The sequence below is a fragment of the Cinclus cinclus genome, chromosome Z, assembly GCF_963662255.1.
Source record: "Cinclus cinclus chromosome Z, bCinCin1.1, whole genome shotgun sequence".
NCBI classification, from domain to species: Eukaryota; Metazoa; Chordata; class Aves; order Passeriformes; family Cinclidae; genus Cinclus; species Cinclus cinclus.
Window position 1 is genome coordinate 59897860 of NC_085084.1, and position 13420 is coordinate 59911279.

The window sequence follows — 13420 nt, forward strand, 5'->3', positions numbered from 1 at the left end:
GCTGTGTTGGTTCTTTCAGTTCCTGTTCTGTTCCTTAGAAGCCTAAGAAAGTAATAGAAAGGTAAAATAAGCTGTCAGTAAGCTAAAGTCACTTGTGTGGGAGCCATGCCTCCAATAAGCATTTCATAAAGTGGAAACTCACAGGTTTTGTGGCCATGCTAGGCAACAGAGGAGGGGGAGATACCTGAAATTACTGAGAAAGAATGTGGTATTGATTAAATTCTCTGTAACCTTCTTGGGGCAGAGATTGCTCTGTGGTAGTGATGCTTGTCAGTGGGATGATGTGGTTGGTTCATTCTGCACCTCCAGTGGAGACCTAGACAGCACAAGAAGATGATCCACGAGGCTGTCTCAGCTGCTGGAGGCAGGACAGCCAGTGCAGGGCAGAGGTCCTCTGTTGAGAGGAAGAGAGATCTGGGGACTGATGGACACATTTTTAATGTGTCAGAGTAATGAAAGAAACCAGAAAGGGCAAGCCAGAATAATCAGCCAAAATGACTAAGATTGTTTATGATCACATAAGTATTTTTTTTTTTTTTTGCCTGGTGATGGACAGATTTAATAGTTTCTCAACTTTCTTTTGACTTTTTCTGCCTGAGGGTGTTGGAGTGGGAAACAGCAAGAGATAAGCAGAGAAAAATGCAACTTGCACCACTGAGGTGGGCCTTCATGGCTTTCAAATTAGTTTGGCTGCAGTATTCAGTCCAGAGTTATCCCTGGCTTTTTCTTTCTTGTTCAGGTTACCACGTCTTTTCTCCATTTGCAGCTCTTGGTAGTTGGCAAATACACAGGCAATCTACTAGAGGGAAAGACAAGAAGTGAGCAGAGTTGTAGCTGAAAGGACACAAAATAATCCATTCTTTCTTCCTCCTACTTTGTTTTTCATTTCTGAAAGTAACTTCTAAAATAGGAGACTGTATCCCAGCCCCCTCTTCCTTTTGAGCAGGAGTGATATAGTTGGTATGTATCTGAGTGAGGGAGCAGCCTGGCCAGGGACCACAAACATGGGGAGTGTCTCCTGGCTTCCAGACTATGTTTATCATGTAGTTAGTGTTTAGTCCTAGTTTTTTTCTCTTTGTATTACCTATTCATCAAAATTGCTTGCCTTACAAGGATGCTTTCAACATAAATTTGTCTTCTGAATAGAGCTGTTGTGCAAAACTGCTGTGCTCCCTTTCTCATAGTGAAGGTTGTAAGCAGTGAAGTGCAAAAGGTAAATCTGTCCCTTTAGATCTTTTGTGTGTTGTAAGCAGGAGGTGATTTCTCTCTGTAGTTAAAAATATTTTGTTGGTTTCCCTCTTGAGTGATTGCTGTCAGTTTCCTCTGGAAGGTAGCCAATAAAATATTTCTTCTGGAATCTCTCAGTCATTTTAGTAATGCTTATAATATAAGTGTTTGCTAGTTTTCAATATTGTTCTTGAGTTTTCAGATAAATGTGATGGGTTTTATGTACAGTTACTATAATTTTGATTTTTTTTTTTAATAGAGTATTAATTCAAATGAAGTTGAGACAGTGGAAGGTCCAAAAATGCCCTGCAGTACAACACATTCTGTAGAAGGTACAGTTTTTTATTCCATAATGTGCAGTCTTTCAAAGCTCTAGAAAGTTGGCACAGATTTGTACACTATTTGCTCATTCAGAAAGACCATGTTTCATATGGTTTTAGAGACCTGTCGGTAGAGAACAGTGGAATAGGTAAGTCATACATTACAAGAGTTTTGTAAGTCATGATGCTCCTTACGGAGTGTCAGTTTTCCAATATCAGACTGAAACCGTTCACAAAATATTACAACGTTTATAGTGCCTGGAAATGCCTTAACCGATTCCATTTTAAGAGCTAGAAAAATGTCAGGTGGTTCCAAGAGAGGGCAGTGTTCAACTGAATAAACTCTCCTGCAAATTCCAGTAAAGCCTAATGAGTTAATAACGGTAGGATAATGATTTGTATGGGTAGTTTTGGGATCCAGCCTAGACTTCTTAATGTGGCAAACTCCTCATTTTTTTCCATTAAACATTCACTATTTTGGTGAGCAGTTTACATCTGCAAGGGTTGTGGGACTGTGCTTTGGGTGAGAAAGCTCTTTCATTACCAAAATACCTCCCTGTGTACCTCCGAACAAGTATGTCTTAGAGCTGAAGAGAAAATCACAAAAAAGGATCATTCTCCAGCATCAGAAGTATGAGGCTTGGGGACTTCTATGTGATTCTTAGGAATGAATTAAAAGTTTATATCACTTGTCCATTTGCTTCTGAGGCTGCCATGCTATGTTTGGATAAAGCAACAAGCTGAAAACTGAGAGCTCTGTGAGAGGCTTGGTCATGATCTTAAGAGTCTGCTGGAGACAACCTTACTTGAGGGCAGCAGAAATGTGAGCACCTGCATGAACTCTTGACAGGACCAGGACCAGAAGCAGGGAAAGGATGGGGACTAGTTCAGGGGGCATCAGCTAGTAACTTCAAGTGAGTGGGTAAAATAGGGACACAGACATGTCTTTAAATGTGTATGCTGCCATTGCTAATGCTGATAAAACAGTTTTATACCCAGCTTTTCTGTTGGTCTTCAGGCAACGGGTGTTATTCTATTAGAAGCTAAATTTGCAGAGAAATAATAAGCAGTTGTTAGCAGTTACAAGCTATATATCTGTTATTGTAAGTGCAAATGAGAATTTATTACATGGAGTTTGTGAATGACTTTGGTGACACAGTGTGAAAATGCATTTACTCTGGGTGTTCACCTGAGTGCTGTACTCTGATCAGGATGACCTTTATGCTGCTCCTTGGGGATAGAAAGTGAATAGCCTTCATTGGCAGCACTATATGTGGCAGTCACTTGGCCAGTGTGACTTGCTGGTGATGATTACTTTGATATTTTTCACAAAAAACAGTTTTAACTTGGTCTTACTTGCACAAGCAAGAATGCAAGCATCAATGGGTATTCTTAGCCCAGAGAGAGTGAGGGACAGTTCAGGACATCTATTCTCATTTTGGATTTTGATAAACAGCAGAGATATTTGGCATAGGCACACCTAGCTATTTGTGTTTTCCATGGAAGCTATATGCCTTTGTGTCTTCATGCATCAGAGTTACTTTTCATCTGTTTCTTAAAAAAAAATAATTTCATTTCAATACCTGGAAGAGCATGTCACATTTTGTAAGTAATCAGGACTAACAGAAACAGGTTGTAGTAAATATACTTGCATGTTTTATGCTCTGTGATACCTACTTGTAGACATGAGAAGTCTGTAACTACTGTTGGTACAGTGTTAGGCAACAAAGCTTTTTTATCTTCTTATGTTTCAATATTCAGTTGGTTATCATATTCCTGTAAGGAAGACAGTTTATTAACCAAGTCAAAAAAAAAGACAAATCACTGAATGGTGGTTACTGGTGGCTAGTGGCTTGTCTTAAAATTTCTATTTGCCAGCATTCAGGAGATCAAAAGAACTTTGTTAGTGATTGAGTTGAAATTGTTGCTGCTGGAAGCAAAAATTATATGAAATGATTGTGCTTTGTACTACATTCTGAGTTCCATGCACTGAACTCCTTTATAAACTGTTTGCTAAGTTCAGGACTTTAGTTTGGCACACTCATATCATGAAAGTATCCCCCTCAGATTTTAAAACTGCTGCCACTCCAAGAAGTAGTAGCAACTCACTTCTAAAGTCAAGATCAACAGACCTTTAAAACCCAGTGCTATCAGAAGCCCTGAGCTGTTAAGGAGAGGTGGTTGATACAGTCGTGTGTTGCCACTTGTTAAATGCCATCATATGAAAGCAGTGGGTCAGTGTTAGGTGATGCTGCTAGTTTGATCTCCTGTAGCAACTTAAATTCAAGTATATGAGTGATACATTATCCTGACAGGATGCAGAGTAAGAAGTGAAAAGGTGGTATTTTGGCTAATTTTATACTTTGTGATTTTCTTTTTTTCTTTTCTGACTTTTAAATTCCATGCTCATGGGTTGACTGAATACTGTTACAGGGAAGATAAGCCAGTTGTTGCTACAGTGCATATCATCTAGAGAAGATGGGGTTTTATTTCTGAGAATTGTGGAACTGAAAAATAATAATGCCGTGTGTATGTCAGTACTGTAAAAAAGTTTCCTCATGGAATCTTTAAAGTAGGTGTCTGCACTTCCAGTTACAGAAGAAATAGTGTATTCCTACTAGCTGAAAGGTGATGTCTGGAATGTTTAGTTTCACAGCACCAGGGATTTTGTGCTCTGATTGCGCTGTATTAGAATGCAAGGGTAGATATGTATGTGAGTGTTGCAGGAGGTTAATTAAAGAAGTGGATTAATTCAAAATGAATTATCATGGTACTGATCAACATGGACCCAGTCCTAAGTCCTGCCAGTGTCCAGTGCTGAGGTCAGTGACAACAGGTTGCAGTGGGCCCATAACTGCATTCCAGAACCTCATGTCCAAGAGACCTGCAGGTCAGGTGGGTTTCTTTTTTGCTGAGGGTTGTGTGATTTACGTAATGGGCAGCTGTCTTTGAATTGGTTTTCCCAAGATGTATTGATACAACCCGTTTTCTAAAAACTTGAGTGTATACTTTGTTCAGTGCCAGTGAAGGTCCCCAAAATCCATATGTCTCAAGGTACCCAGTGCTGACTGTTGGAGCATACTTAGTTTAACTGTTTGCTGGAGCTGGAGAAATGAAGAGGGTATCTGGGAATAGATATGAATCTAGAGTTGAAAGATTCAATATAAGATGAAGCATATTTACCATAATGACTCTGTCTATATAATTTCAGTTTAATTTTATTTAAAAATGTATTTGCTAAATAATAACATTCCTGGAAGCATGAATGATGCTTGTGTTTATTTACACTTCTGTATCCAAATTACTCTTTGCTGTTTCACAGTAGTCCTTCAGGCTCCATTTGGGCAAAACTTGAAAAGTGTGGGAGGTGTATTTTTTTCTGGTTTTTTGGTATTGCTCTGTCCTTCTTCACATCCCTTGGAAGAAAGATAAAATAAAACCCCAAACAAACAAACAAAAAAGAGCAACAGAAGGGAAGATTTTTTTTTACTTTTTTTTTTTTTTACTTTTTGGGTTAAAAATGCAAGGTCAAATGTCAGAAAATGCATGACATCAATGCAAAAGAAAAGCTCTGTGGCATTGGTGTGAGGCACAGTCCTGGAACTGTTGATTTTCTGAGCATGTGAGGGTTAATCAGTGTGAACATAACTGTGACAATAACATAGCACTTGTTGTGCATCCAGCTTGCATGCTGCCCACGGGATCGCTGCTGCAGGGAGATGCATGGGCTGCTCATGTCCATTGTTCTGGCTTGCTTGCCTGCCTGCCTTCTTGCGTCCCCTTTCCTACTTGAAAAAGGAGACAGACCAGCAGCAGAAACCAAAGCAGACCAAAACTGAATTTCCTTGTTATTGAAGGCAGCAATCTTTGCTCTTGCAGGTCCTGTGAGCTTGGCATCTGAAGAGCTGTCCCAGGATAATACAGAGGTACAGATTTCTCCTTTTACCAATAGCTAAGCTTTATTTAGGCTGAGAAGCAGCAATCTCTGCATGCCTATCTTAGCACCTACCAGAGCTAAGAAATAAATTCTAGCCTGCCAGGCAACATTTCTTGCTATTTCTATGCTGCAGGAGTAGTTATGTGTGTAGATGATTATAATTTGAAAGAGCCTATTATGTAGTTGTGGGCTGGAAATCCAGGTTGCAGAAGCAAGCTCTGCTTTTGGACCAGAAACTTCTTGTATTTCTGGTGAAGCTTACTGCTTTTAGGGAGCTTACAGCTGCCAATTTGGGGTTAGCACCACACTTAACATCTAGCATAAGTTTCATCCTTGAGACAGCATGGTTCATTACATCTGAGGAGTTAGTCTCTGAGAGAGACCTCCATTAGACTGCACTAATGGGAATAATGCCTAATGCAAAAAACACTGAAAGTTCCCATTGTCATCTACTTGGAGGTATCTAAACAGCTTTTTGGAGAGACCAAAGTATGTGACAAATACCATTACAACTGCATTTCTCTCAGTTGTATTTGATCTCTAGTCTTACATTCTGCTTTTTATTTATATGTATTTGGTGACAAAATTGGAAAAATCTTTGTTTTGGTATTCCTTAAGCACCTTTTAAAACAGGAGCTTGATTAATACCTCAGTGCGTATGCAGCTAAAATAGTAATTTAGATTGAGAGAAACAATAGCTGGTCAAACCAGGTAAATCTGGTAAAGGTGATATCAATACCAAGTGACTACTGTTTGTTTTGGATTCTTTTAATAAGATTTGAATGTAGTGGAACATTGCTGAGGTGGCACATTAGGTAATTTTTATAAATGTGGTGACCTCTTAAAGCTTTTATTTTGGTTGCTTGTATTTTTAAAATTTTTATTACCAGCTGTGCAGAAGATTGTTTGGAAATCACATGTTGGTACTGTAATCTGACATCTCAGAATTAAATCTTCAGTATGCACACATTTTTGAGTTTATGTTGAAAGTGTGTGTTGAAACAGAGTGTTGCAGCTCATGAGTCTTGCTGGGGGAAAAGATTCTGTTGCTGTATTGACTGTCTGTTGTTTTGATCTAGCAGAAAGGCTATGATGAATCTATAATGACTGAACTGAACTGTGACATTTCTGCAGGTGTGAATAGCTCAGGCATTAGAAATATTTCTAATCTTGGAAAATATTGCTGTTTTGTCCAGAGCACTTTATATTGGCTAGTCAGAGCACAATTAAACTTTGTAAGAGGAAAATAGTCTGAAAACTGAAGTTAGCATGGGAAGTAAGATATGGTTTGGTCTCTTCTTTAGTTACGGTTAGGATTTGAGTCCTTAGGGTTCATTTGCATATAGAAGTAGCATGCCATATCAGTTACATTTATGGGAATGGCAAAATTGCTTGACAGTGCTTGAACTGAATTCTGAAAACCTACAGCATAGTTTGCAACTAAGCATAAACACAACTATTTGTCTTCAGAGATGCAGCTCAATTTTTCTTTTTCTAGCCTTTCCGAGACTTTGGGGTTCCTTCTAAAGAAAATGAAGATTGTGTCTTGTTGGGCATAGGTAAGAAAGAATTAAAAACTTTGATTTCCCAAAAGCTACTGATAGATGGTGTCATGTCAGTTACACAGAAGGCAGTTTCTTTAAAAGAGTTAAAGGTAATTGACATTGCAGAATAATTTGCTGAAAGATCAGCCAGCTGTATCTATGTCAGAGAGGGAACCTCTTTTGTCTCTAGCAGACATAAGTGGTATATCCAACAGTGTTGTGATACCAGAACTTTTCAGTAATGTTTTAGCTGTTGTAGGAACAACTGCCTTGAAAATATCCCCTGAAAGAGCCAACACATGTGACTGAAGCCATGTATGTGACTGAAGGTGGAATGAAATCTGTAGAAATGTTTAAATGTCCCAGTGAATTGTGAGCCTGGTAGGAGAATATAGCCAATTGTGCTACACAGCATATTTAGAGACTGAAACTCCACTGGAGAGGTATTTTCAAGATTTGTGGAAAGCTACAAGAGCAATATGAAAACATGGGCTTGTGGTAAGCACAGCAAGTTGGAAAATGTGATGAGTAGCTAAGCTCTGCAAGTGCTGCTGACTCAGGTAGAGACTGCCAGTCTGACTGACATCACTGGCCTCTGGTCCAGTGCTGTGCTCAAAAGAGCAGCCCCAATGGAGACATTCTGTATGCAGACTTTGGTGCTGCAAAGTGAAGATTCACTTGGACTGTGCAGAAATAAACGGGAGAGATGTGTGTGCATAGAGGGGATATATATTAGAAGGAAATGAGCTGAAATAAACTCAGAAACAGTTCTAAGATAAGATTATTTTATTACCTCCCACTAAATCAGCATCTAGTTATCTATTGTTTTAGTTACTATTATGCCAAATACCTGTATTTCAACTACTTAATGGTGTCTGTTTCACTGTCCCATACAAGGAATGCAAGAGCTCCATAAAGGAATTGGGGCTAGTAGCAAAAACCCTAGTATTCACAGTCATTCGAACTTAAGTATTTTTGGGAATCGGACACTGTAATACTCTTTGCCTCGCTCAAAAATACAAGATATGTGGGATATTAGCGCCCATGTGTTCAAATCTGTTTTGTCAAGCAAGACCAAAGTATTGGACTGTATCTCACTGTAGGAGTGTGTGGAGTCACTGGGGAATGATTATGATTTATTAGTATGAAAGCCACATTTGCTCTGATCTGTGTTCCAGTTATACCATCTGGACAGAACATAAAATAATTTAGAAGCTGCCATAGTAGAAGTTCTCCACGCTGAAATGATAGCTGGTATTTACTTTTCTTACTCCTGAAATGCTTTTTCCTTCTAAGGCTCATTTACACAGCATTGCTTGAGACAGCTGAAATAGAAGGCAGGTCCTCTGGCTTCAGACCTGCTCATTCTCTGATGCTTGATTGGGCAGCTACATCAGATCCTGAGTCCTCTTGGAGGAACAAATGACTTTGGCCATGGTTCCTACTGTTAGGAGTGTTAGTAGTGCAGATTTCTAGAGGAGCTAGGAGGGTGAAAAGAGTGGTGAATTTACATACAGTTTGGACAAGTTTTAAGTGCTTGCTTAGGTGATTTTTCTTAGGCATCTTATTTGCATATAAAGTAAAATTGTAATGGGTAGATATACATATATGTGTGTTCATACATGTGTGGATGTGAAGTGTTTCCTGATCACAGGATCATCTTATATTAAACTAAGAAAAATTCCTTGTTGTGATGCCTATGTGAGAAAAACCAACTCTGTCACCCCCTATATCTTAATTACTTTAGAGCACATTTAAGAAGTTGAGTTCTTTGTGGAAAAGCTGCTGTGAAATCAGTTCTACTTTCTTTAGAAGTGCCTGTGACAGAGAGTTTGGTTGCCCTGTGTAAGGACTGGAACATGGACTTGCTGCTGGCCACACTGTGGGTTGTCTTTGCCCATCTTTAGGTTGTACACTCATGTTTGCTGGAGCACTCAACTCATAGAAATCCAATAGGATTTTGCCGTTGAACTCAGCAGGGCCTGAAAGGCTTCCAGTGAGCACCATGTATGAGATCTGATGGGGCTGAATTGCAGGCAAGGGAATGAGAGGACTGTTGGGTGTGCAATAAAAAGTGGAAGTGGGGAGGAATGAAGAAGTATGAAAATAGAGTTTGGTGACAGCCAGAAATTTGTAAGTTGACCAAAGCTTTGTTTATTGGTTTATTTGAATGTTAAAATCAGCATATGTTCTAACCTGACTCATTTAACCATATTGTTAAATATCATATTTTTCTTACCCTGAATTGTTTTAAACTATTCTAAAAAAAAATATTTGCTTGGCAGTGTTGTTAAATGGCAGTGGTTTTGGCAGGAGAAGCACACAGTGGGGGATAAGAAGAGAAATTCAAATAGTTGTCAGTGGGGGAGAGGGAAACAGCTAAGGGGGATTAAATGAAAAAGAATGAATAGAAACAAGCAAACTCGGGAATCTCACTAGTAGCCGGATGTGTAAATCAAAGAGGACTTGTAAGAGGGAGAATGTGTGTGCTCTTTGAATGGGGGTACAAAGTCCCCCACTACTGCTTCTCACTTCTTTTTCTATGTGGCTCTTACTTTAGAAATCTCTACCAAAAATTGGTGTTGTCATGGAATGGTTTTGATTGGAAGGGACCTCTGAAGTAGCCGTGGCTACTGGAAAGGCTCTCCTGTTCCTGTTCTCTGTGTTTTTCCTCAGATGTCCTTTTCAATTATAATGATGGGTCTTTCTCCACAAAGTTTGGGAAGTGCCTTTGCAAAGTGGTTTCAGCATTTGGTAGGATGCTAAAAGGGCACCAACTGTCTTTCCTCCCTGTTTTCTTCATCTTTGGGTTGGGACTTGGCTGCCTTAGGCACCAGGTCTAGTAGTGAGTCTTGTAGTTTGGTTTTGAGAATTGTAGTTCAATTTTTTTTGTGCAAAATGTTTCTCAGCCTCCAGGATCTCTGGAAAGCTCCAGGGATATCGGTCCAGGGAATGTGATGGGCCAGAAAGAAGCCAAGAAGAGGATGAGTTTTGGGTTTGCACTATTTTAGAATGGAAAGACTAGGATTAAGGTACAACAGGATGCAAGACCATGCTTAACAGGAGGCTGTAGGGAGACACTCCACTGCTAGTCACACCTACTAGTGTTCTTTTTCCTCTTTCTGTCTCCTTTGGGAATTGTTAGAGATCTGATTTATGTTTACATGAGAAAAAGCTGTTAAACTAAACCCAAAGCCAACCAACCAAACACCCGCGCCCCCCATGCTCTTTTAAATATATTTTCATTGAAGGTAAATGTGCTGGAAATATTGAGAGAAAACAAATACTGGTTGGGAAGAACAAATAGAAGAAATAAATGCAAAGCAACATTTTTTTTTTCTTTCAATATTATGCCTGTGTTTTATTGCCAGGCATTCTTATCCTCAGAATCAGCAACACCATCAGTGCCACTACAATCAGTATATTTTGGGAAGAAAATCCAGGAGGTAACAGCTGTATGCTGTTACTGTTGGACATGTAGCAGTGTGAGTGGGGCATGGGTTTTTAAACATTTATGATTTCTTCCTGTTTTGCATAGCTGATTGGGAAAGATATTGTTCACAGGGCCATTTATAAAGCTGCAAAAGTTTCTCTTTTCCATTAAGAAAAGTAACCCAAACACCCAGTTTTTCTTCCAAGGATATACAGCTTTCCCCCCACCCCCCAGACTTCAGGAAAGGATGATGATAATAATTTTTCAAAGTAGTTTTCATTATCTCCTCCTTATATTGCCAGCAACCTAGTGGTGCCTGTCTCTTCTATTCTTTTTGCTCTACCAGTGATGAAAAACTCTTGGAAGCCATATTGTTTTACATTACTGATGCAAAATTTTTGGCAGTTCACTCTGTGACCAGGAAGCTACAAAATATTTTTACTGGAGTCTGCCCTTTGATTTTCATGATTCCACAGAAATCTCATTTAACCACAGATCAGTTTAAGGAACAGAACATAATTGCCATAAGGATCTTCTTTTCTGTAAACCAGTGGGCCTGTACTGAAATCTGCAGAAAAATCTGGTTTCAGAGTTGCTGTTTTGTTCTTTTATTTGATTAAGAAAGACTTAATCAAGTGGTGGGTAAGACTTAAAAGTGGTAGAATTTTTTTTCTTTCAAGATAACAAAAAGCATGGTCCTGCTGTCTGGAGTTCTATCTTTGTGCAGTTTTTGTTATGTCTGTAAAATTATTTTTTTTTTTTTTGTACTTGCTATGGTCATATCTTTTGCTCCTTTTTTGTGTTTGTTTGCCTCTGGCTTTTTTTAGGGTAGTATGTTTGCATTTGGAAGCGTTTGGAGTCAAGAATGTCTTTTGACACTAGAAGTACAGGAAATAATTTTATGGTTACTGATAGGTCAGAGTGGAAGTTATGTGTTAAATGTTGCCTATTTGAGTTACTTACAGGACTCCTCAGATTCAGGCTGTGCAGGTCTTTTCTGTTTGCAGTTATTTTTATATTTTTTTCTGTCAGCTTTCCAATCTATCTTTGCTTTATGTATGGTTTGAGAGGGGAAGAGTGATCCAGCATAGCATTTCTAGTCCAGGGCCTACAGACTTCTGCTTCAGTTTCCCTCCCTAACAGATTTCTAACAAGACTTTGGGCATATTGCTTATCTTTTCTCTGCAACTCATTTTTTCCTGAAAGAAAGAAGACTGTAGAGAGAAAGGTGGTAAGGGGCACTATAGCTGAGGGATGCCAATACTCTGACTGCACCAAATAAGTTGTTTGTGGTAACAGGAGATTTAAAACCCCTAATTTTTAGTCAAAAGGTAGATGATTTGAAAGTTGCAGAGACGAATAAAGAATGAAGAAGACTACACAGTTACCACTGTAGTTAATGATGGTGGCAATTGCATTATGGGATTTTGGGCTGCAGCTTTGACATCTTCCACTTTGCAAAATCTTTGCATAGTTCCTTGCACTAGAGGCATACCTTGGGGTTGGTCTGTCACACTACAGCCAGCAGCAACCTTTAAACAGCATTTAAACATCACAGTAACTTATTTCAGTAGATAAAAGTACTCACATTTGTTTGGAGTGTCTATAAACAATGCAATATTGAAGACTGCAGAATACTTAGGAGCTGCAGAAGATGCAGGAAGTCAAATTTTCCGGGGATGTGAGCCTGAACTGAGTTTAATTAAAAAGCTAGGAAGAAATCTGGAAGAAGCAGCATTAGACATTGTAATAAGCTTTTTCTTGTTGCTTCCACAAGTGGAGTTTCCTCCACTCTTCATTTTCTGAGACATTATAATTCAAGTTAACCTCAAAAGGAAGAAAGAAAGAAACAAAAATCAACAAGCTACAAATATATGTTTTCTGGTGTCCCAGAACTTGTTCTTTTCGTCTGTCTAAAATCCCAAACAAATTTAACAATTTAACAACAAAATAACCCTTCATAAAGGCGCCTTTTAAAATTTTATGTTTAAATAACATTTTTTTCCAGTCTGCCTTCTGCCCAGTTTCATTTCATGCTAACATAAATGGGCAATCTGGGATTTATCTAATGTCAAGCTACTCTTTAAACATGAAATATAACCCAGAAATACACTGTGAAGAAAACAACTGTAGTCTTGAGAGTGCACACAAGAAAACATTTTCTCAGCTTTCTTCCTCCTTAAGAGACAGACTTCCCTTAAAGTCTTCTCTGAAACACAGAAAATCAGATTTTTAGTGAGGTGGGTCTTTGGTGAACTTTGTGGCATCACAGTCTGCCAGTGTGACTGGCAGTGTGAGTGTAGACTCAATAACCAAGTAATTGGCACAATTTCAGTAGAACTGAGGTTCAGGTCAGACATTGGCTTACTTTCACATGAGCCAATATGCACGCTCCTTGTTCCTGCTGTCACTGGCCTCCATGGAGCTGAAAGAAGGAAGACCAATCCCTTAGTCCTCATGCTTTTCCAAACAATCTTATTTTCATCAGGGTGCTTTTCATCAGGATACTGGACAAAAAAGCCATGAACTTTCCACCCACATTTGTTCTGTACTTCCCAGCTAGTCTTTTGATCTGAAAGGATCCTGGACAAGAACATAATTTAGGCAAATTATATATGCTTTGCTTACTGGTTGTTTCAAGAGTCAGGGCATACTGACTCCTGCCATGTGAAAGTAGTATTAATGAGCTTCTTATCCTAAACCTAGCTTGCTCGTTACCCTAGAGTGATCTTGATGTTTTTAAAAAGGATAAAAAAGTAAATACCTACCATCAGTCATGAGCCAGACATCAGAAAGGTCTGATTTGGAGGAATGCTGTGAAATCCTAACAGCATGTGAGTGAACTGGACAACATGAAGAGTTTTAGACAAAACCCAAGATGATACAGAGTGTGTACCCATGGGCACTTTGGAGCTGTGTTGAGTCAGTATTAGGCACAGGTCATGTTCTTACATAAGTT

The 13420-nt window shown here is 39.0% G+C and overlaps 1 protein-coding gene across 1 annotated transcript in view; it reads left to right on the forward strand.

The window, feature by feature from the left end:
* Positions 1-13420, forward strand: part of ARHGEF28 (Rho guanine nucleotide exchange factor 28) — a 105818-nt gene that overhangs the window by 16630 nt on the left and 75768 nt on the right. The window contains 3 exon segments of the mRNA XM_062513955.1: positions 1487-1559; positions 5427-5473; positions 6983-7043. Of these exon segments, the coding sequence (XP_062369939.1) occupies positions 1487-1559; positions 5427-5473; positions 6983-7043 (181 nt within the window).